The sequence below is a fragment of the Adiantum capillus-veneris genome, chromosome 24 (assembly GCF_014529385.1).
Source record: "Adiantum capillus-veneris isolate H3 chromosome 24, ASM1452938v2, whole genome shotgun sequence".
Classification (NCBI taxonomy): domain Eukaryota; kingdom Viridiplantae; phylum Streptophyta; class Polypodiopsida; order Polypodiales; family Pteridaceae; genus Adiantum; species Adiantum capillus-veneris.
Window position 1 is genome coordinate 41,878,739 of NC_140954.1, and position 25,012 is coordinate 41,903,750.

Consider the following 25,012-nt stretch of genomic DNA (forward strand, 5'->3'; position numbering starts at 1 on the left):
TCCTGCAAACCCTAATTTCTGCCAAAAAACCCTTATTTCCGGAAATCGCGGAGGCGGATTATTAAAAAAAAAGAAAAAAAAATTTTTTTTTGGAAAATGATGAGCAACGCGAATTTTGCTTTTGCTTTTTTTTCTATAAAAAAAAGAGAAAAGACTCTCTAAGAGAGAGAGAGAACTGATGCTTTTGATTTTAAAAGCTTTTGGGGCTTTGCTTTTGGGCATCCCTTGTAACCTTTAAATTAGTGGTGAGGGCCTCACTTCTCAGAGCATCTGGACGCAGAGTCTGAGAGTGAAACCCTACCGCTCTCTTGTACTTTGATGATTGATTAATATAAAAAGAAATACCGAAAGGGGCGCCAGTCTTTGGGGCCAATATCTCTAGGCACGGAACTCCGCCGGGCCAATGCAAATCTATTGTGATCTGTGAATTGTTTTGAAGTGGTTATTTGGTGCTGTCGCGGTTGATTCTTGACTTGGAGTGTCCAAGTTTGTTACATCTTTCCCTTTCCACGATCTTCAATCGGCTTTATCGTTACACGATTTCACTCACATAGGTCTATAGGTGACAGATAAGAACACAATTTACGTTTTGGCACCCAGATTTGATCAAAATTTCATGGTAGCCTTGGCCTTCCAATAGTCTTTTAGGAATCCAACGCAACGTTTTCTTACATTTCTTGGAGCGAGTAGGGCGTCTCTTACAAGGATCCTGTTTTTTAGCATCAAAAATGGTCGATAAAGAAGCTCTAGAGACTTATTTGTATGTTTTCTTTGTTATATTATGATGGGTCTTGTGTGTCTCAAGCTTTGTTTCAAGTACACAAGTTGAAGCTCTAGAGGGTTTGGCTATAGTTACAAATGGTTCAACCTCTTGGACATGCGCTCTTTTAGGTTGTATTTTCTCGGGAGGCGATATCTAAGGGACTCGCTTGAGTGGCAGGACTAAGAGTTGATTTCTATGTTGACACTCCCAGTCTCCCAATGGGCACGGCCCTCACTTCCCAAGGCATCTAGACGCAGAGTCTGAAAGTGAGAACCCTCCCACTCTCTTATACTTTGAACATAGATTAATACAAAAAGAAATACCGAAAGGAGCGCCAGTCTTTGGGGCCAATATCTCTAGGCACGGAACCCGATCGGGCCGTATCGAATCAAGTGTGAATTGTGAACTGTTTTGAAGTGAATTTCTGTTGTATCGAGGTAGAATCTTGACTTGGAGTGTCCAAGTTTATTACAGTGGTATCAGAGCGCAGCCGATTTCTCTTCTATCGAGAAATCCGATCCTTTTCTCGCGACACTTATGGATTCCAACAAAGAACAGTCGACTTCCTCTACATCTGGGGATGTGGGCAGAGGTTGCTTCCCCTTTGCGTTTGTTGACACAGAAAGGAGTCCCTTTCTCGTGGGGACCCACAGAGGTGACTGCCTTTCAGACTTTGAAAGAGAAATTGACTACAGGACCAGTTTTGACTTTGCCGGATTTGCAGAAGTCATTCGAAGTATATTGTCATACTTGTGGACGTAGTCTGGGTGCGGTCTTAATGCAAGAAGGCAATGTCATTGCCTATGAGAGCCGATTGTTTTCAAGGCCGGAATTGACAGCACAGATATATGAGAAAGAGCTTTTGGCAGTTATCCATGCTCTTACTCAATGGCGACAATACCTACTCGAAGCCGATTTTATGGTCTTCATAGATCATCAAAGTTTACGCTACTTCTTGTCGCAGAAGCAGCTATCGGAAAAGCAGATGCGGTGGGCAAACATCTTGTCACAATTTCACTTCCAGATTGTCCATGTGCAAGGACAGAAGAACTTGGTGGCAGATGCTTTGTCCAAGAAGCCGTTGGTCTTGGCTATTTCTGCGATACATCATAGAAGCTTCGAGGATATGGTCGATCAATATGCCACAAATCCAGATTTTGCAGATGTATTCGGTCGAATACACAATGAGGAGGTAGTGGACGGATATTCCATTCGGGATGGCTACTTGATGAAGAAAACGATGTTGTGCGTTCCGCAACTGTTGAGGGAAAAGGTTCTAACCCAATGCCACTGTCCACCATTTACGAGTCACCGCAGCATTGATACCACCTTGAAAGGTGTGGAGCGATACTTCTTTTGGCCGAGACTCAAGAAGGACGTGGACCATTTTGTACGCAGATGCTTGGTATGCCAGAAGGTCAAGTTTGACAGGCATAAAGCACAGGGATTGTTACACCTTTACCCATTCCCACCCGCCCCTGGCAAAGTATTGCTATGGATTTCATTTTTGATCCACTCGAAGACACAGAGTGAGCACGATGGTATCTGGACTGTTATTGACAGATTTAGCAAACAAGCCCATTTCATTCTAGTGAAGAAAACAGTCAAGCCGGATCACTTGGCGAGACTGTTCATTGCCCAGATATTCAGATTACATGGCATGTCTGCTGAAGCTGCCCGATACTTGGAGAATTCACAATGCTTTTTATGTGAGTCTCTTGAAGTCTTTTAAAGACAATGTGCTCGATGATGGGGAGCCAAATGAGCAACCCGAAGTGGAGAAAAGCGAGAAGATACTCGTTCCATAACAGATACTGGCACATAAAGAAGAAAGATAAAAGGTAAAGTGATAAGGCGGTTCTTGGTTAAATTCAAGAACTATCCCACATTGGATGCGAAGTGGATGGAGGAGGAGGACCTGGCAGATACTCCTCAGATTGTGAACCTTTATCTTGAAGCATTCGGTTTAGCATAGTCTACTCCAATAGAACCCCGATTTCAGCATGGGCGGAATTTGGTGCAGCGGGCTTGCACAGGAGGGGAGTCACTCCGTTCCTTTGTCAACAGATTGCCCCAATTTTTGATAATAGTCACTGATGTCTCTATTGGGTTTCAGAGATACTGTGAGCCGACAGTAGTCTGCTGTAACGACTTTAAGATTTGGGATCCCTGATAATATGATATTGATTTGTACTTGACTTGTTTAAGTGCAGGAACTGATAGACGAAATGATTGCAGCATTTCGGTTTGATAAATCTCTATAGACATGATTGCAATAAGGATTAGTTAGTCGGACATCTCTGAGGTCCCAACTGGATCTAGATACGATTGCTCAATACGTTGCCGATTAATCATGGAAGATTTTTTAATGTGATTTTTCATGTGATGTCTTGTGATGTGACTTTCGATTGGTACATGTCCTAGATGTGTTGTTCCTAGTGCATCGGTACTAACGGTCAGTGTCTGCTAAGACAGTTTATGGTCTTTGTCTATTTTGCAGGCGTAATCGAGGGCAATTACAATGTTTTCAAGAGAGGGGTATGTCACAAACCAGTGACGTGGCATGCCCGGATACACTCACTGAGCGGGACAACAGACCTAGTGGCAGTGACACGTGGCAGCAGTACGACAGGCCCAAAAATTGCGCCGCTTTTCACGCCGACTTGCTGATGTGGCATAGCGTACGGATTTCCGCTTTTTACGCTGCTGCTGTACGGAAATTATCTTTTTGCGCTAGCTGAAAATTTGGCAGCTTTTGGGAATAAGTTGCTTTATTTTAGAGATGCTTTTGATTACTGCTTTTGGGGCTCTGCTTTTGGGCATTCCTTGTAATAAATAAATAAGTGGACACAGCCCTCACTTCTCAAGGCATCTGGACACAGAGTATGAGAGTAAGAACCCTCCACTCTCTTGTACTTTGAACAAAGATTAATACAAAAAGAAATACTGAAAGGGGCGCCAGTCTTTGGGGCCAATATCTCTAGGCACGGAACTCCGTCGGGCCGTGTCGAATCAAGTGCGAATTGTGAATTGTTTTGAAGTGAATCTTTGCTGTGTCGAGGTAGAATCTTGACTTGGAGTGTCCAAGTTTGTTACGGTTGTTGTCGCTCTTTAGCCTCAGCTTGGGCTTGTATCTTTTTCAATTTTGCTTGTGCCTTGGCTGCCTTTTTTTTATGGATGGCACGTAGGTCCTCTTGGCTTAAAGGATCATAGTATCTTTTAAATTTACTCCCATTGAGGAATCCAATGGTTTCAACTCCATCAAGAGTTTCCACACAAATGGTACCTTGTGGGGTGATTTCGCATACTCTATACGGTCCTTTCCCGTATATTTCAACTTCTTCTTCTCGTTACGCACTCCATACATAAGGACTTTATCCCCAACCTTGATATCCTTGTTCTTTAAATGACGGTCAAATGATTTATTTCTCCTATTTTTCTCCACAGTGCATTTTGCACAGCCAATTGTCTTTCTTCATCTAATCTCTCATGGATATATAAGCGCTCAACTAAAGGGTTACTATCCCAACCTTCTTATGAAGCTACCTACAGATTAGGAATTACAAACTCCCATGGCATAACTGCTTCTTGGCCATATACCATTTTAAATGGTGTATAGCCACTTTGTAAGTAGTACGATAAGCCCATAGAGTTGACGTCAGCTTCAAATCCCAATCTGTGCGTGTAAGGTGCAACGGAAGTGAATGTTGAACTTTGCTCAAGATGAGTGCTCCGAATTGTGCTCAAGGTTCCTTTTACTTACGGAAGGGAGAGCCTTCCGTTCCTTTAGTGAGAGAGTGCAATGGACACAAACAAAGTGGGTGAACAATGTGAATGAAAGTGCTCAGACTGAGAGATAGGGAGAGAAGAATACGACACCAGAATGTTGTCAAAACCCACCTCCGAAGGCCCCACTCTCTATGGCGAGAGCGGTCTACTTATGATTGCACAAATCTCTACAATGCTTGGGCTTGCCGACGATGTCGACAACGATGAGGACGACGACGAGACGGGCTGAAATCTGAAAATGCTTATCTGCTGAATTCTGACTCTATGTCGATGACGACGATGCGACGACGACGCGCTGAAAACGCAAATGCTGAAGTCTGCAATTTCCGGGCTGAATCTGCAAACTTCGCGGGATCTGACCGTGCGGCGAGGATCTACTACGGGAAGGTGAGATCTGTGAGGTTCAGGACTTCTTCTGCTGTGTCTAAATGCTGAAAACTGAAAACGCTGGTGCTACTGTGGATCTGGTCGCGATGGAACTGCAAAACGCCAAGGGACTGATCTGCAACCAAAAACGCTGGCTGATTTGGAGTCTTCTGCAAAAACGCTGGTGGGTCTGGGGTCCTGCTATCGCCGGTTGTCTTGCAAATGCAAAACTCTAGGCTGATCTGCTGTTCTACTATAGCCGGGAATCTGCAAGTGCAAAAACACCAGGGCTGGTCTGTGGATGCAAAAACACTAGTGTCTCTTGCTGATGCAGAAAACGCTAGGCCTACTAGGGGTCAACCGAGTTCCTGCTACCTCTTCTGCTGTGGAATGCTAACGCTAGGTTTCTTATATACAAGCTTAGCAAAATTGCCCTACCTAGTTTCCAACAAAAGTCACTAAAAAATAATAAGTGAAAATTGTCAAAAATAGGAAAAATATGTCTATGTACTGTAAAAGTGCTCCTAATGGGTTCTGACTGTAATTTGATGATCATGCTATGTGCAACCAGAGGATATGCATCTAATCTAAGTGTCTGGTCATGCACGGTCTGCGAACACACTCACAAAAGTGCCAGATCACTTCCTAAGCTAATTGAACTGAACCCATGTGATGAAGTAGCTTGTCCACGTACACAGAGGGTTAGATGTGCACGTGACAGTGCGATGAGCTTCCACTGTTTTTGTCAAGATAGAAATTAAGATCTTGTTAGTGCTCTCAGCTTGGCCATTTGCTTGTGGATAATAAGGCGTGGACTTATGGTGGGCTATCATGAAGTTTGTCGTGAGTTCCTTTATCACTCCATTTATAAAATGAGTCTTATTGTCACTCACAATCTCAAAGGAACAACCAAATCTTGTAAAAATGTTCTCAAAGAGAAACTTAGCAGTTGACCTTGCATCTTCTTTGCGTATCACCTTGGCTTCTGCCCACTTTGTCACATAGTCAGTGGCAACAATAATATATCGAGATTGAGTGTTACGAGCTGCCGGACTAATTGAGCCTACAAAGTCTAAACCCCATTTTTCAAATGGTTGAGTCACCTTAATAGGATGTAAGGGCATTTTATCCTTTCGTTGTGTGATCTTGTAACATTGGCATTCACCACACCCTTTTGCAAAAAGTGATGCATCCTTGAATAAGGTAGGCCACCAATAGCATGATTGCAACACCTTTCTAGCAATTAGTTTCCCTGAAAAATGTCCTCCGGCTATACCCATGTGGGCTTCTTGCAGTATATATAGGTACTCATCCTCACGAGCACGTCTAAGAATATCGTCCTTCCCTAGCTTGTAGAGAGTTCTTGCAATTAGAGAATAAGGTTCACATTCTTTTAACAGTTTTCGAGCTATATCCTTACAAAGCTCTTTGGGTGGAAAACCATTAACTAGAAAGTTCACAATCTTCTCACTCCATTGAGGCATGGTCTCCATTAGGAACAAGGAAGTATCGGACAATTCATCATCGATCCCAGTAGGAGCTTCACCATTGGGTATGCGAGACAAATGATCCGCCATGACATGTCTTTTACCAAGTCTCACCACAACGGTAAAATCAAACTCAAGAAGAATTATCAACCATCGTGTAATTCTTACCATGGAACAAGGTTTATTTACTAGATACAAGAATGCTTGATGATCAACATAGAAAACAAACTTGTTGGCAAAAAGGTTACTGCGTAAATCATAGCTAAACCTTTCCGCTCTGTAGTAGTGTAGTTTCTCTCAGCATCATTTAATTGACGACTTGCAAAGCTAATGGGGTAGTCCAATTTACGTTCTCTTGGTTGAGCTAAAACACACCCAATAGCAAAGTTTGATGCATCAATATACACATGGAAAATTACATTCCAATCGGACACTCGTAGAATGGAAGCACTTGTTAAGGTCTTTTCTAATAAAGCATGGTCACACTCCGAAGTCCAATGGAACTCAATAAGAAGATTGTACAATGGGCGAGCTATCTCGGCAAAGTTTAAAATAAACCGCCCGTAATAACCAACATGGCCCATGAACCTTTGAACTCCCTTATAGTTTGTAGGTGGCTGCAAATTGGAAATGGCTTTAATTTTGCTCTCATCTGTGGAAATCCCATTTTTGGACACTATATGCCCTAAAATGACTCCAGACTCCATTACTTTCATTGATAGATGTCTCTGGGCCTTTGTATACACAACCTTACGCTCCTCCGTGGTGTAAGATTTGAAATGATCAGGTGCAGGGTGTAAGTCCGTGGGATCTTGTTGTTCTGTGGACTGTGATTTGTCTTCCGCTTCCTTTTGTTATTGCGCTAGCTCTCGATTTTGTCGTCTCCTTATAGTACGGCTCAACTTTCGCTTCTCTGTAGCTTCTAGTGTGCAATGTCACGTGACACATCCCAACCCTATGTGTCCGTGGACAAGCTACACCACAACAGGGTTCAGTCAGTTCAACCAAGTTTAGATTAGGAGTGATCTGGCACTTTTGTGAGTCTATTCGTAGACCGTGCATGCCCAGTCACTTAGCATAGATGCATATCCTCCGGTTGCACACAGCATGATCATCGGAATTTCCATCAGAATCCATTAGCATCAGTTAGGGGAATTTTCCAGTGCATTTAGCCTATTTTCCTATTTATTGGGATTTTCACTTATTATTTTTAAGTGACTTTCCTACAAAAGTAGGTAGGGCAATTTTGCTAAGTTTCTATATAAGCAAACCCAAGTTAGCACTTTCTGGCAGAAGAGGCAGCAGGAGCACCTTGCTCAACAAGCAACTTCTCAGCAAGACCAACCCCCGCGACTACTCTGGCGTTTTCTTCACAGAAGACCTAGCGTTTTTGCATCAGATCAGCCTTAGCGATTTGTGCACAGCAGATCAGCCCTGGCGTCATCACGACACAGCAGATAAGCCTAGCGTTTTTGCATTTGCAGAACCCCGGCGACAGAAGGACCAATTTCAGCCCTGGCGTTTTTGGATTTCAGCAGCAAATTAAGACCGGCATTATTCACCTAAAGTGCAGCAGATTCAGCCCGTAAAGACCATCAGTTTTCAGCCCTAAGAAACCTCATTTTTCAGCCAAGAAAACACAGCCAAAACAGTCATTTTCAGCCACCGAAACAGTCCCGAAATTCAGCGATTAGAAGATCTCAGATTTCAGCCATCGTCGTCATCGTCGTCGTCGTCGTCACCGTCGTCGTCGTCGGCATAGACCAAGTTGCATAGTCCATTGCATACGCATTGTACACCTTTGTGCAATCAAAGTAGACCACTCTCGCCGACGAGAGTGGGGCCTTCGGAGGAGGGTTTTACAACGTCTCCGGTGTCGTATCTCTTCTCTCTCCTTCTCTTAGTCTCATTCACTTGCACGCACAATATCCACTCACTTTGTTCATGATCATAGCACTCTCCATAAGACGGAAAGCTCTCTCTTTCCCTAAGAACTAAAAGGAACCTTGAGCGATAAAGATCACTAATCTTGAGAAAATACAACATTCATTCCGCTGCACCTAACATGCAATGTCAATGGTTTGTGAACTACACCACATAACACTTTGAAGGTATTTACCCTAATTATCTACCAATTTTCGATGAGCATCACATGCCCCGCCCCTATATAATTAAGCCATTCTACGGTAGATTTCTTTTCATTTATCCTAGCACGCACATTTGCTCGATATCATCGCCTCTTGTCTAATTTTCGATTACGACTGATCTCTAGTGAAGAATCACAAGAGGAATCTTTGCTCGTATCTTCTCCTCTCCTAGATAGATTGTTACCTAGGGTATCATTGGGCCTTGAATGGTTTGAACTTTGTCTCCACATTTGCACCAAGATTTAACTCAGATTCTTCGTCTTCGGAGTCAATTTCAATTGATGATTCTGACTCCGAATCCTGTGGGTTATAGTCTTTTGAGACGCTATTGGTTCCAATGTCAGTCAAGCCTTCATCTGGTAGGTCATCAGAAGCTATATGCATTGCTCCTATCATATTTAAAGGTACAAGTGGTGGCATTTCATCCCCCTCAGTTCCCCAAGTGTCTATGGTTGCTGCTAGGTGGACCCAATCCACATTGTCAGACTCAGTCATCCCAGGTAGAACATCCATATAGGGAGAATCTTCTCCAACATTAGTGTCCATTTTACACGTGTAACAATACTGCAATGGGGCCGAGTGAATTGTGGTGTCAGATCTATGATCAATTATAAATCTGTTTCCTAGAGGATGTGCTCGACCAGTTACAAGATCAACTTGAATGACAGAGTCTTGAAACTGCAAGTAGAAATGGTTTTTAGACCAAGTCATGTACCATTTTTGCTTCCCTCATGAAAGGACGTCATAAGATCATCTACGATGGAACTATGCATACCTATGGGGGATTAGCAATTAGCTAATCCGGTTCCTCTACAGAAGGCTCTTGCCTTGGCAAACATGCATAAAACCCCCAGAACTGTACATGGTCATCTAAGAAGCCCGACTAGTGAGACATTACCATATGTGCAAAGGGGAGAGAGAGCCATTGTAGTCACTGTGTAGCCAAAAATCAGCCCTCTCAAAATGGGCACCCCCTCTTGATACGAGCCTAGCAAGTTGCTATGGAGTCGCCAAGTGTCCAATTTGCCTCTTTTGAGTTAATTCCTAGTACCCACCAACTTATTAAGTGTAGCGAGGGGTCTAAATGCCTTTGAACTGAGCCTAGACACCCTTTTAATGTTCAACTTTCAGGGCCGACACGCACAACCATCTCGTGGAAGCCTGTCCTTCCCAACTACGGCTGAAACTCTCCTTCCCGACTACGGCTGAAACTCTCGGCCATCGGCCGTTTCACATTGGCCAAACAAAAGAGGGTCCCAAAAATTGAAGAAAAATCAAGGGAAAGAAACCAACAACTAAGGTTAGTGGTTGCCACAACCTCATGACACAGGTGACCTTGGGATCACAAATTTGTTTTGCAATCTTTATGGCCGTTGGCCAAGTTCACGGTGACTTTGCCCGATGCCATAGGCTACAGACAATCTTGTCCACTTTTTTGCAGACACACAGCCCCTCCCCTTGCTATGTTTCCACTCATGAGGACTCTTGGGCAGAGGATATGGCTCAGAGGACTACACAGGCATCTTGGACATGGGCAATTATCTCTTGAGGACTCTTGGGCAAAGGATGTGGCTCAGAGGACTACACAGGCATCTTGGGCATGGACAATTATCTCAAGGCCGATCGGATGCGGATTACTCCCCATCCAAACCGGCCTCCAAGATTGCTCGCTTGACTCCTGCGGCAGCATCGGATTTCTCTCACTGAACCCATGAGGAGTGTCTCATGGAATATCCAGGGCCTTGAGGACCACAGTTTGTATGCCAATGGGGTCATTTGAGACAGGAGCTTCAGAGATGCATTGTGGGTGGACCTATTGATATTCTTATGCTACATGAGTATCATCTGTGTTAAAGCCGCATTCGACGATGTGGAACCATTCTGTGAGGTAGATATGAGACTTTTTGGTCAGCTGCTTTTGGGCCTAACGGCATTCAGAGAGGTGTATGTATGACTTTTGTGCACTCATGGCAACAGGCCATTGTGGGTAGAGGTATCATTGTGCAAGGCAAGGCCAAGTGGGTCACCATGCAGGTTCAAGGTAGCGTTGTGGCCTTCTTGAACATTTATGCGCCCAACCATGCAAGTGCACGGGCTGAGTTTTGGTCACATATTGGGGATTCTTTGCTTCCAGAGCAGCGGTGCATTAGGTGGGGACTTTAACATGCTCGAGAACCCCTTGCATAGGATTAGAGGCAGCCATGCTACTGTTTTCGAAGCTGAGTTGGCTATTTGGGAGCGCCTATGTATGACTATGAGGATTTCCAATGTATGGCAGCATGCAAGCTTTGCATGGCCCTCAAATAGCCTCTCTTTTTTCGGTCAGACTGTCGGACAGAGGGCGTGAATCTATCTAGGATAAATCAATTCTATGCTAGTGACCACTTTTGTGACATGGGCGGTTCAGTATGTATCTTGGCGGGGACTACTTTTTCCGATCATGCGCCAGTGATTCTTAGTGTGTCAAATAGACAGAGGAGTGGAAGTGTCATGCTACGCACCCCAGAGAGGAGTTTGCTCAATACTGAGCTCAGGGAGCAAGTTTTGTCACTGTGGACAGAGAGTTTGGACAAGAGGGGGACCCTACTTCTAGAACCTCTGGCACGCTTCTGGGTGAAGGTGCAGAGGGTGGAGTATCAGCTTGTACTGAGTTGAAGCAATATAAAGAAATACCGAAAGGGGCGCCAAGGCTTGGGGCCAGTGCTCTCTTGGAGTGCAACTCCACCACTCCCTGTCTTGTGAGTCGTGCATCTCTTTCAGTTCAATTGTTATTTGAAGTGCTTAAAGCTGTTCAGACTGTTCTTTTCCGTTGACACGTGGTGCCCGTCCCCGTGACACCTTCTCATTTCCGCGGTTTGATGTGCCATTGTGGGCTCCAGCCTCACCCCCTCTCCAATTAGGCTTTAGCCGTTTTTGTCTCTATCACTTGCCATTTTGAGCCCATGAGGCATGTACTTATCTGCTTGTATTCTCCATAATGCCATCGATGTTTTATTAGCAAGTCTTTTTCCGTACAATTCAATGCTTTAAGTGGTCTTAACACTATGGTACATACGTGTAGCTCAAAAAAATCAAGATTTTTGCCGTTTCGGGCCTCGTCCCACCGTTCCCTAACTTTTGCCGTCCCGACCTTGACCCCGTGTCCATACCATGTTTCTATGTGTTAAATAATGATCATGCTTTGTGTCTAGAATCTCGACAAATCTGTAATGTCATTCTTTAGTGACTGAGGTCTTTGTTCAAGTGCTAGATGTATTCAACTTGGTGCCTAGGATCAAAGGGTCAGTGTCTACTGAACCAATTTTTGTCCTTTGTTTGTTTTGCAAGCGTAATTGAGGGCGATTACTCCTCTTTTAAGAAGGGGCATGTCACAAGTGTGATGACATGGCACGCTGGCCTACCTATGGCCTAGAACCAAGGTGGTACCAAACGTACTGTACGTGGCGTATATGTACGTACTGTACGTTGTTCCGTACAGGAAAAAAAATTATGTACGTAAAAATATGTACTCTTGTAAAAAAACCACAAAGTACTAAATTTTCTAGGACATTTCCAATAAAAAACAAGAGAGAAGCCAACAACTTATAGACATTCAAAGACGCGTTTTACAAGACAACCACATATTGTGTAACTATTGCAAGAGACTTGGATTTTTATTTTAAATCAGCACCGCACGGGCTTCCCACACCAAAAAAAAAAAAACAAAAAAAAGACTTACGGATCGTTTCGTACGGTATGGATCCATACAGAACGTCCATACGGTACGGAACCGATCAGTACGTACGTTTTGATCCAGCCTTGCCTAGAACCACTAGAACTTGGGGAAAACAAAGCAGTGCAAAAAAAAACCAAAAAAATTGATGACCTGGCATGCTGCCGCAATTAGCAAAAATCTGCTAACGTGGCAGATTTCTGTACGGCCAACGTACAAGCAGATTTTTGCGCAAGGTTTTGCTAGCACTAGCTCTTGGGAGAATAGATTTTACAATCTGATGCTTTTAAAGGGTTCTGATTTTAGACCCCAATCTCTCAACACGGAAGCTGTGAGAGCTCGTGCAATGAAGGCCCCTTTGGGGTTGAGATCAAGCAGTAGAGAGAGAGATACCGGAAGGGGCACCAGACTTTTGGGTCAGTGCATTTGGAAGCAAAACTCTGCCGCTTCGTATCGCCTCTCCCCTTCTCTCTCTCTTTTCAAGTTAAATTTGTTGCAGTTTGTCCTGCTATTGATTTCTCGCTTGGGTGTCCAAGCCTGAAACACACGACCCAAAATGAGTGGAACTACCTTAGATAGGCCAGGCAGAGCCACAAAACGACCCTCAATCCATACATCTGCCCATAGGAGATATTAGGGCACTGGGAGCTCCGCCTAGTGAATTTGAGAAACTCAAACAGCCCCTCTGAACTCCCAGATGAAGATCACAATTGTAGGGCCGCTAGGTGATTGCCATCTCACGTCCAGACTACAATAAAGCATAGTGCGCATCTTTTTGCCTTCCATCAGCTCTACTATGATGTAATTTGCGTCTACCGAATTCTTAACAAAAAGTGCGACTAAGAGAGCTCATTTCCTCCAAAAAATGAGTGTCTATTTTGGCTAACCTGGTTAACCATGTGCATTGCCTTCCTTGATGGCTGAAATCCCCACCGTTGAACAAGCACACGAGACCCCTACGTATTCTAGTGTCTTAACATAATGCTTTAAGGTCCTCAAGGACTTGAACTCCACACCTTGTAAAGCACACTCACCACTTAGGCCTACCCATTTTTGACAGTGTTATCTTTCCAATACAAATTTGAACTTAATTACCCATTTAGGTGACCACCGAGAAAAAAAGAAAGAAAGTTTCGGTGTGCTTAATAAGAAGCCCATGAACTTATTGAGAATAGACTCCATCTTGATCCCAAATACAGTGTGAATGCACAAGACAACATTGCCAAGAAGCCACTTCAATACAAACACAGTTACACAAAATTCAGCTTTTCAATCTTAGTAAGAAAATATAGCAGATTTCAATACCTGATCCACGAGCTCTGGAGATGGAAGGGCAACACTTCATATAGAGATGCTTTCCAAAGATTCTAAGGGCTATAGAGACCTCTTTCTGTCATCAAGTTCACGACATTCTTGGAAGCCGCTTCATTTGCATTAGTAAGGCTACCTACAAGCATTTTAGAAAGAGATGCTCGCAAGTCTTCTTCCAAGCCTTCTATTGCAGAGAAAAGCTGCTGCCAATAGTTTTGTTGGTTGAGCTCAACTAGTCTTGGAAATAGAGCAGAAAAAGTACATTCTTGGGGGCAGATGTGTTCTTCATGCACCATTTGACACAATAAAGATAAAGCCATTTCTATATGGCCTGCATCTACACAGGACATAATAACTGTAGTGTAGAAATTTGCATCTATGTTGAGTCCTTGCTTTTTCAAAGTGTCTGAAAGCAATGGACCTGCTCGCCATTGGCCTTGCTTTGGGGCGCATTGAATCACAGCTGCATACAAACTGGCATCAGGTGACAAACCTGCATTTACCATTTCTATCAAAAGCTTTAGAGCAATCTCTGCATCCTTTTGCTCACAGAAGCCTTTAATAAGCATTGTCAATAGATCCATGCTCGGGGTGATTAGCTTGTCCTTCACAGCATCTAGATAGTATGTATACGCTTCTGTCAATCTCCCAGCCTTTGTGCTCCCAGAAATCAGGCTTATGTACACATTTGCACTAGGTTCGAACCCTAGCTCATACATTTCAATAACAGCTTCCTCAGCATAGTCCATCCAACTACCTTCACATAAGCCACTTACAAGCCGATTACGAGCTTCAAGGGAGGTCCGGTTGCTATACTTCATAGTTTCTAACAGCCTCCGAGCCTCTGATACATTGCCTGCTTTGCCCAAACCCCACAAAAAAAGTGACAATGTAGTCTTTCCTGGAGAACACCATTTGTCTTTCTTCATCTGCTCGAAAACTTCAATCCCTACATCAATGTGGCCTGCATCTAGAAGAGCTTGCAATATCATATTGTATGCGTCTTCATCTGGCCTAGAACCAAACTTGGCAATGCTTTGGAAGACTTCAAGTGCAAGCTGCACCATTTTCTTATCTACAAAGACCTCCATTACAAGGATGAGGACATATAAAGGAACAAAGCGTCCACTTGCCTCCATATGTTTTAGCACTGGGCGCAAGCTCTCTAAATGGACATTCATAGTGCCTTTCAACATCTCAAAGCATTCAGCAGTGTGATAATGTCCTCTCTGTTGATCAGCCCAAATGAAGAAGTTGAGGGTATGTGTGAGATTATCCTTAAGCTTGTCTAGGATAAGCAACACCTGCAGTACTTGTTTGCCAAAACTGTACATTGAGAAAAAATAAGCACCACAAAGGCGAACAAAGCCAACAAAATCGCAAGCAAACATACACCAAACTTGAGAAACAAAAGAATATTTAGCAAGAACAGGCTACACATAACCACAATAATAACTTTAAACACAAAAATCATAAAACGATGGCTGCATGGTGGCTGCACCCAACCATTGAATTTTTTACTTTAGCATCTTAGCATAAATCAAAAACTCAAAAAATCACCCTCTGAAAAAGTTGTGTTGAAAAATTTGTCTATATGCGAAACCTAGTTACAAAATCAAATTTACGTATGCAAAGGAAAACAGAAAAATTTACACAAAAGTAGACCCTAATTTTCCAAATCCATTGAAAATTTTGGATAAAAGATTGATCCATGAGGCCACTACCTGATGGGTAGTCAAGCCGAAATTGCGGCGCCGAAGGTGCAGTTCAACAGAAGGAGACCAAGGGATGTGCTTGAAAACATGACAGAGAATATGAATGTCTGCCACAGCGGGACGTTCTGAGCCATGAAAACCCGGAAGCCCACGAAGCATTGTCTTCTCTTTCCCTAATGTTTTTTCCTTTGCCTGCTTCTGCTGCTGGTGAGCAGCAGAGGATGAGCCGAGTAAGTCCACCAAATTTCGAAATGCGTTTCTGCTCCATATCCTGCATGCCCAGCTCGCGGAAGGAGAGGATAAGTGTAGCAAAACCCCTCTCCTGATCGCTCTCCCTCTCATTCTAGTCATCTCTCGTTATATGCACTCGCGCATATTTATAACCCAGATGTATGTTGATGAGCAACAGTGAGTTCTCTCTCCTTCCTCCTCCCGAGTCCTCCTCAGCCACACTGACTTTGAGCTTACAAGCTTCTTGTTGTTTTGCTTACGTAACCCTGGGGTTTTTATTCTTTTTGCAATTCTGTGAGTATTATATTTCTAAAACATAAAAAATACATCATGACCTCGTGCCAAATCGGCCATGAGGGACAGACAACACAGATAATAAGGGAGCCACCTTAGCATAAAGGAAGATACAACAGACACTCAGATGGCTCTCCTAATCGGCACCACACTCCATAGTATAGGAGATTATTAACTATGTTGTCTTTCCCTCAACACGGTTAATAAAGGAGTCACCTTAGCATAAAAGAAGATACAACAGACACTCAAATGGCTCTCCTAATTGGCACCACACTCCGTAAGATAGGAGATTATATTGAGCTCTAGTGTCCAATAATGCGTTATATAGCACTCTCTCATAGGAGTTGTTTAACTCGATGGGGTATCATAGAGGTGGGTTTGAGTCTACCAAATTGTCCTCTGTGTCAACTTGAAATGCATGTGTAACTCCAAGTTTAGACGCTTGTTGGCGCTTAGTATGTTGTTGTCGCTCATGAGTCTCAGCGTGAGCTTGTATTTTTTTCAATTCTGTTTGTGTCTTGGTTGCCTTCTTTTGATGGATGGTATGTAGCTTCTCTTGGCTTAAGAGGATCATGGTATCTTTTAAATTTACTCCTATGAAGGAATCCAATGGTTTCAACTCCATCTAGAGTTTTCACATGAATGGTACCTTGTGGGGTAATTTCACATACTCTATATGGTTCTTTTCACGCATATTTCAATTTTTTCTTCTCGTTACGCACTCCATACATAAGAACTTTATTTTTAATATTAATATCCTTGTTCTTTAAATGACGGCCAAACCATTTCTTTCTCCTACCCTTGTGCACAAGTGCATTTTGTATAGCCAATTGCCTCTCTTTATCTAACCTTTTTAGGATATATAAACGCTTAACTAAAAGAGACTAGGAATGACAAACTCCCATGGCAAAACTACTTCTTGGCCATATACCATCTTGAATGGTGTACAATTAATAGCCACTTTATAAGCAGTATGATAAGGCCATAGAGCTGACATAAGCTTCAAATCCCAATTTGTGTGATAAGCCTCTACCGTTTTTGTTAAAATAGAGATTAGAGACTTGTTGGTGCTCTCAGCTTGGACATTTGCTTGTGAATAATAAGGTGCAGACTTATGGTGGAATATCATGAAGTTTGTCGTGAGTTCCCTTATTACTTCATTTATAAAATTGGTACCATTGTCACTCGCAATTTCAAAATAACAACCAAATCGTGTAATAATGTTTTCAAACAGAAACTTAGATGTTGTCCTTGCATCAACCTTGCGTGTCGCCTTAGCTTTCATCCACTTTGTCACATAGTCAGTGGCAACAATAATGTATCAAAATTAAGTGTTACAGATTGCTGGACTAATTGGACTCTAAGCCCTACTTTTCAAATGGTTGAGTCACTTTAATAGGATATAATGGCATCTTTACTTGGTGAGCCAAAGGCTCTTTTTGCACTATTTGGACGCACAAGCCACCACGTGGCAAATGCTTCAAATTTTAAAAAAAGAACGTCGTGAAAAACTGCTAAATCACTAAGTAAAAAAATGCCGTCATGAAGCAAGTTTGCAGAGGCAGTTTGCAGCTTCTTCAGAAGTAGTTTGGAGGTTTCTTTGCAGGTTTGTCTCTGCTAGAGAGAGAGAGAGAGAGAGAGAGAGAGAGAGAGAGAGAGAGAGAGAGTGGAAGAGTCACAACGCGAGAGAGACACGTGTTCTCAACCACTGCAATGGAGGCGAGGAAAGTCCATAATTGACGTCCAAAGGTTGCAACCGGTAGTAGCAGGTTAGTTACGAGTTGTCGGAGACTTTAAAAGTCGAGAAGTAGCATGAGACCACATAGTTGTCACGGTAGCTGGCGTTGCAGTGAACCACGGTGCAGCGAGTGCCATGTTGCTCCACTTCAAACTCCATCACCTCTAAGCCAGCACGCACTAGGTAAATGCGACAGTCGTCGCCCATGAAAGCCGCTAGATAAAACAGCTCACTGGAACAAATATCTCCTGGCCAATGCTAAATGACATCGGAGGATAGGAAGGAAATATCCATCCACGGGGTGGAAAGTGGGGGACATATGGTCTTCCAAGTTATCGACAAAACCCTTCAGAAAAGGCGTGCTCATCACTCTGCCCACCTCCCATGGCCCCTCCTTTTCTGCTACCTTTAGGAGCCTCCAGTGTAGATGGTACGTGAAGAGGTAAACGCCCCAGATGTTATCGTCTCGGTAGTACTCGGGGCTTGTTGGCTCCCATGTACTCTTTGAAGTGCACTCATTCTTATTGAAGGATGTGGTCCTTTTAACATTATGTAGCTACTGGTACATAAATAATTGTTGCACTTAATTTTGTGTCTTCCCATAAACATAATAACGTACTTTTCTTGAAATGTATATGCTTCTTTAAAACTCAACTAACTCTCTCAAAAATCATCCCTGCAATCTTTATTAATTAATACACGTAGCTTTGTGTCCTGTCATAAACATAATAATATCTTAGTGACGGTCTTGTTTCATTTAGTGTTAAATGCTTGATGCCAATTTTCATATGACCTGCTATATTCTATAGATGTTATATATCAATGCCCACCAAGCAAGACTAGTTATCTTTTCTTTGTGTGGTTTTGTAACATTGGCATTCATCACATCCCTTTGCAAAAAGTGATCCACCCTTAAATAAAGTGGCCACCAATAGCCTCATTGTAACACCTTTCTCGCAGTTAGTTCTCCTGAAAAATGCCCTCCAGCTATGCCCATATGTGCTTCTTTCAATATGTATAAATACTCATCCTCACGAGCACAATGTCTAAGAATATCGTCCTTCCCTAGCTTGTAGAAAGTTACAGCAATTAGATAATAAGGTTCATGCTCCTTGAGTAGCTTCCAAGCTATATCCTTATGAAGCTCCTTGGGTGGAAAACCATTTACTAAAAAGTTTACAATCTTCTCGCTTCACTCGGGCATGGTCTCAACTAGGAATAAGGAAGTATCGGGCAACTCATCATCAATTCCAGTAGGGGATTCACCATTGCGTATGCGAGACAAATGATCAGTCCATGACATGTCTTTTGTCGGGTCTCGCCACAATGGTGAAACCAAACTCAAGAAGAATTAAGAACCATAATGTAATTCTTCCCATGGAGCATGGTTTGTTTACCAGATACAACAACACTTGATGATCCGCATAAAAAAACAAACTTGTTAGCAAGAAGATATTAGTGAAATTCTTTATTGCATAAATCAAAGCTAAATCTTCTCACTCTGTAGTGGTGTAGTTCCTTTCAGCATCATTCAATTGGCAACTGGCAAAGCTGATGGGGTAGTCCAATTTATGTTCTCTTGGTTGAGTTAGAACACACCCAGTAGCAAAGTTTGATGTATCAAGATGCACATGGAAGATAACATCCCAATTAGGTACCCTTTAAATCGGGGCACTTGCTAGGGCTTTCTTTCTTCAATAGTTCATAGGCCTTATCACACTCTTCGATCCATTTAAATTCAATGAGAAGCTTGTATAAGGGACAAGCTATCTCAACGAAAAATAGAATAAACCGTCGGTAATAACCGACATGACCCATGCATCTTTGAACTCCCTTATAGTTGGTGGGTGGTGGCAATTCTAGAATTACTTTAATTTTGCCTTCATCAATGGAGATACCATTCTTGGACACTGTGTGCCCTAAAATAACTCCATGCTTGAACCAACTTGGCATTTGAAAGGGTTCAATGAGATACGATATAACCTACAATTTTCAAACACCTTTCATAGACATGATAGATGTTCTTTCCAAGAAGAATAAACACAAAAGTATCTAAAAAAACTTCACAAAATTCCCTTAAATATTCTTTAAAAGTAGTGTTTATTACTCGTTGGAACATAGCAGGGACATTAGTTAAGCCAAAAGCCACAACGCAAAATGTGAAAACCCTGAATTTCGTTATGAAGGCAATTTTAGCTTAGTCCTCTAGTGCAGTTGTGATTTGATTGTAACCTGAGTACCCATCTAGAAAAATGTAAGCCTCTTTGCATGTTACTCTTTCAAGCACATGTTTAGAATAGGGTAATGGATAATAATATCTCCTAGTGGCGGCATTAACCTTTTTGAAGTCCATGCACACTCTGATTTTCCCATTCTTTTTTGGCACGACGACTATTGGAGACACCCATTCTGAGTACTCTATAGGGTATATGAATCCACATTTGATAAGCTTTTTGATATGGTGCGAAGTCTTTGGATCTCACATGTTTGTCATGAAACTCTTTCATGCATCGTTTTTGGGCGTATATTGCGACTACAACCTTTACTCTAATTTCATTCAACTTTTCTTGTTCATCCAGACGATCGGACCATTCATGTCCAGTCCATTTGAATTTTTTGGCTATCCACAATGTTGGAATAAAAAATTCTATGGGTAATATTGCACTTAGTCCAAACACAATGTTATAAGGTATGGTCCCTTAACCTGTTTTGTATGCAACTCTATAAGCCCGAACAACAGAGTGCAACTTTTGATCCCAATCCAATCTATTGTCGTTCACAATTTTAGTGAGAACTGTGCACAAGACTTTGTTGGTGCTTTCAGCTTGACCATTAGCTTGCGGGTAATACGTGGCTGATTCCTATGTATAACCATGAATTCATTAACAAAATGGGTCGCTCGATCACTAGCAATTTCTATAGGCAAATCGTATCGTGTAAAGAGGTTTTCATACAAGAATTGTGTCGTTGTGTGCATGCCATTTTTCTATGAAGCTTTGGTTTCAACTCACTTGGTTAAATAGTTTGTGGCTACAATTATATAATCCGCATGAGTTCTGTAAGTCGGTGGTGCTATGGTACCAAAATGCATGTACACCTATCGTGGGTCTCATGAACATTTTGTCCTTTTTGGTCGAAACTCACCACAATGCTTGACAAATGCTTCAACATCCATAAAGAATGTAGGCCACCATATTTTGGCAAACATTATAGACTTAGTTGTTTTATTTGCTGAGAAATGACTTCCTGCTTGCCCGAAATGTGCTTCTTGCAAGATCAATATGTACTCACTTTTTGATGCACAAAGTCTGAGTTGATTATCTTCGCAATGCTTGTAAAGCTGGTTACCAATCAATTCCCTGGTTCAAACAGTCCACAATTTACTTACTCCAATGTGGGGCCATGTTCACATGGAGCAGTGTAGCGTACACTTTAGGGTGCTACCTGCACATGATTTGCAATTCTTAACACACATGTGTGCATCGAATTTCATGCTAAGCAAGAAAACTCCCATTCTCATCAAATTTTGATATGTTTTTATTTTCCCATGATGGATGAAGTCGATGGTGATATGTGCTTCTTTTAGGTGCAAAGGAATGTTAGAAGCTTTAAAGCACAACGGCAAGACACCATTTGATCCCCTATAATATATTGGATCCCTATAATATATTTTATTTCTAAGTAGTTGAAAAGGAATGCTTTGCTCAATCAAGCAATTGTCAACTAGTTTGGTCCTGCCTAGTGACAATTGTCCTATAGAGAAAAGTGGAATTATATTCTCACTGCATCTAGGTATCATTTCTAGGTTAAAGAGATATGCATATGTCAAATCATATTCCACTCCATCTAGATTCTCTCCGTTTAGTAGTCTGGATAGGTGATCAGCTCGTTGATGAGTTATCCCCATTTTAACCACAACTTTGAAATCAAATTCAAGTAAGATGATAAATCACCTCATTATCGGGCCCGTGTGGCATGCTTGTTGACCAGACTCGGCAGTGTTTAGTGATCCACAAAGAATATGAATTGGTTGGCTAGGAGATGATGCCATAATTTCTTCACAGCATACACCATCCCTAAGCCTTCCCTTTCCGTAGTTGTATAGTTTTGTTTGGCATTTTGCAATTGACGGCTGGCATAACAAATCAAAAAATCCATGGTCCCCTCACCAGGTTGTGCCAGAAACATATCCAATGGCAAACATAGAGGCATCTACACGAACATGAAAGATTTTACTCCAAACCGGTGCCTTGAAGATTGATGCTGATACCAAAGCATGCTTTAACTTTTGAAATGATTTCTCGCAATCTTCAGTCCAGTCGAAGGTTGCAATCAAACCATAGAGTGGCTTAGTAATAATTGCATAAATGTAGATAAAATTCTATAGTATTCACAATGTCCCATGAATGATTGAACCTCTTTTACTATTCTCAGATGTGGCATATCCACAATCACCTTGATCTTGTTCATGTTTGTTGATATTTCATTGGCGGATACAATATGCCCCAGACCTTGTCTTGTCTAACCATGAAAACACATTTCTTTGGATTCAAGCAGATCCAATAGGTGCGATATTTTCCAAGTACCTTTTTTAGATTCTATATGGTCTTCACATAAAATTGAGTGCACACATAAGTCATCCATATAGATTTATTTAAAGATAGCAAGTATTCTCTGACGGCATGAGCCATAAGTCTTTGGAAGGTGGCTGGTGCATTTGTCAACCCAAAAGGCATCACCTGGTAAACAAAAATGCCCCATTCGATTGCAAAATCTATTTTGTGCTGATCTTCTGGTTTAATCGCCAGCTAATTATAACCTAAAAATCCATCCAAAAGCTATATGCTCATTTTTCAACTACTCTTTCCAAGAGATGATCAGTGATAAGGAAGAGGATAATTGTCACGGATAGTAGTTGCGTTCACTTTTTTGAGATTGACACACACTCTTAATTTGTCGTTCTTCTTAGGTACCACCACAATTCGGGATACCCAATCCGTGTGCTCAATTTTGTAGATGAATTCAACTTCCATTAGATTGTCATTTTCCTCTTTGATTTTCTTTGCAAATGTTTTCTTATAAGTGTAAGGGCGTTGTTTGCTTGGCTTAGCATCAAGCTTTAGAGGAATTGTATGCTGACAAATGGCATGATCAACTCCTTTCAACTCCTGATAAGACCAGACGAACACATCCTTATACTCTTTGAGTGTTTGAATCAACAACTCTTCCTCGTCCTGGTGATACATCCGCAGCAATGTAAGAAGGTTTAGGCTCCTCTTATGGTTCTGCTAGATCTATTCTTTTAGCATCCTCAGGTCTATCATAAGATTTCCCTAGTTCAACCTTCTCTCTAATTGGCTGTTCAATGATGATTTTGCGATCTTGAATAATGTATTTCTTGCAATGTGAGGGTGAGTGAAACTATGACACCCTTGACTCCCAAGGATACTTGCAGCTTAGTGCAAATGATGAAATTTTTTTCATCATTTGCACTAAGGTGCAAGTATCCTTGGGTGTCATACTTCTTGTAATGTTTAAGACCACTCTCATGGTCTTCTAATTTTTCATCATTTGCACTAAGCTGCAAGTATCCTTTGAAGGTGCGGTTTGAATCACTTTCCATGGTAAGATAATAGAAATCTCATCCTGGATGACAAACATTGCACGTCGGTTTCAACACCTTGTACTTCACCAGTTTTTGTTGTTTCTTGATGATTTTTGCTTGGATTCACTCTAACCATGCATAAGGGAGCTAGACGTAAGCCATTCTTATCACAAAACTTGGTGGGTGTGATCTCATTAACATACACATCTAATGTGGTAAAAATTTGAGTCCACTCCAAGGGCTCCATTCTCTCTTCAGAAAATGGCTCAGGTAAATAGTCGGAATCTTCAAATGGTCTCACTTTCTTGTATTAGTCAACGAAATTGTCGTAGTTAGAGTCTCCACACATCCACATGTGAGCTTTAGAGTTCAACCACACAGGTACTTCAGACTATGTAGCAATTGCACAGTCAAAATCCTCTACGGGTGTTCTTGATACATCTTTGTAGCTGTGGTCATTTAAGTTGATGCATGTAGTGGTCTCCATGTGGTGCAAGTAAATATAATTTTAATCCAAGTCCTAAACCATATTTAACTAACGCATGAATGGACTTCCTAGAATAACATCATAGTTATTCTTAGTACCAAAATCTACTATAGCGAACGAAGGTTCATAGTCAATTCCACAATAAGTCATCACTATTTGTTCCAGAATTCCGATAGTCTTTGCAATATCACTGTCAGCTGCAGTTTCATCCTAGTTTTCCTAAGGGTAGGTTTTTCTCATTTCTCCCAAATTAATTTTGTAGCAATGGAAACCCCCGCTCCACTATCCAAGATAGCAATGGTTTCTACTCCATGGTGTTCTATGGATAATGTAGTGTTTCCTTCTTCTCCTTTGCGGTAATTTCCAACCTTGGTACTGGTTTAGCCTTTCCTTTGGGTTGGTTCAGCTTCTCCATTTCTCAGTCCAAAATTTCAAATTAATTTTCTATTTCCATTTTCTTAAGACATTTTTCAACGTCATCCCACATATGCGGTCTGATTTTTAGCAATTTTGCCACAAGTAAAGTGCACCTCATTGGTGTGGACATAAGCTCTTGCAATCCTTGAGAATCTATGATTGGTCGTAAGGTCCCTTGTTGTGATGGTAGGACCACACCATCATATTTTCTTCATAAAGGCCCAAGTAGGGAGGTAACTGCTTAAAACGTCCTCTCGACTATCCTCCAATTTCTTTGTACCTTGGTTGCCATACATAAATTGAATGTCGACGTCAATCATGCCTTTGTCAAGGTATACTATTAGACCATGGGGGACTGGATCATGCAACTCTCCACCCAACCGTGCCATATATAAACTCCTAGTCTCTAAATATAGCACCCCTTGATCGCATGTCCGTCCTGGCCCTTGGCCTGACATTACTCCCCTCTTGGAGAAGCGTTTTTGTCCTCAAAAACACAAGTGATAGTATCTTCGTAAGAACATTGATGTTTTCCTTGTTGGAATTCCATACGCGGGCCAATTGTCCATATGATTGATACTTGGTGCAATGAGGAGGTTCAATGAAACCAAGAGCAGCATCTTGATTTTCAACATTGTTGTCCTTTTGCAACCACTTGTATCTAAATGGTAATTCAATTTATAACTCACTTGAGTACTTTAAAGGAGTCACGACAACTAAGAGGTGTCTAAAGGCATAACCAGTTTTCAGACTTTCTAAAGGTACTGGAATAATGCAAGAAAACCTTGGCGCAACTTTCCATGAAGTTGTGAGACAAATTTCCAACTCGCATGAGTATCTTGAAAAGATCATAGCTACTAAGGGATAGAATAGGGAGTGTCCTCATGTCCGACTTCTGAACATTTTGGAACACACAGAACTACATGTTTGCCCCTAATGAAGGTTACATG

At 41.9% G+C, this 25,012-nt stretch overlaps 1 protein-coding gene across 8 annotated transcripts in view; it reads right to left on the reverse strand.

Moving 5' to 3' along the window:
* Window positions 1–15,944, reverse strand: part of LOC147426269 (uncharacterized) — a 37,763-nt gene extending 21,819 nt beyond the window's left edge. For 4 of the 8 annotated variants that reach the window (XM_086499205.1, XM_086499206.1, XM_086499200.1 and 1 more), the window contains exons 1-2: window positions 15,300–15,943; window positions 13,570–14,879 (exon numbers count right to left, since the gene is read on the reverse strand). In XM_086499205.1, coding sequence (XP_086355331.1) covers window positions 13,632–14,879; window positions 15,300–15,641 — 1,590 coding nt within the window. In that variant the 5' untranslated portion in view covers window positions 15,642–15,943 and the 3' untranslated portion in view covers window positions 13,570–13,631. Of the gene's footprint in view, window positions 1–13,569; window positions 14,880–15,299 lie in introns of all 8 variants that reach the window. The other 4 variants (XM_086499201.1, XM_086499203.1, XM_086499202.1 and 1 more) reach the window with 2 other exon arrangements.
* Window positions 15,945–25,012: the final 9,068 nt, after the last annotated feature.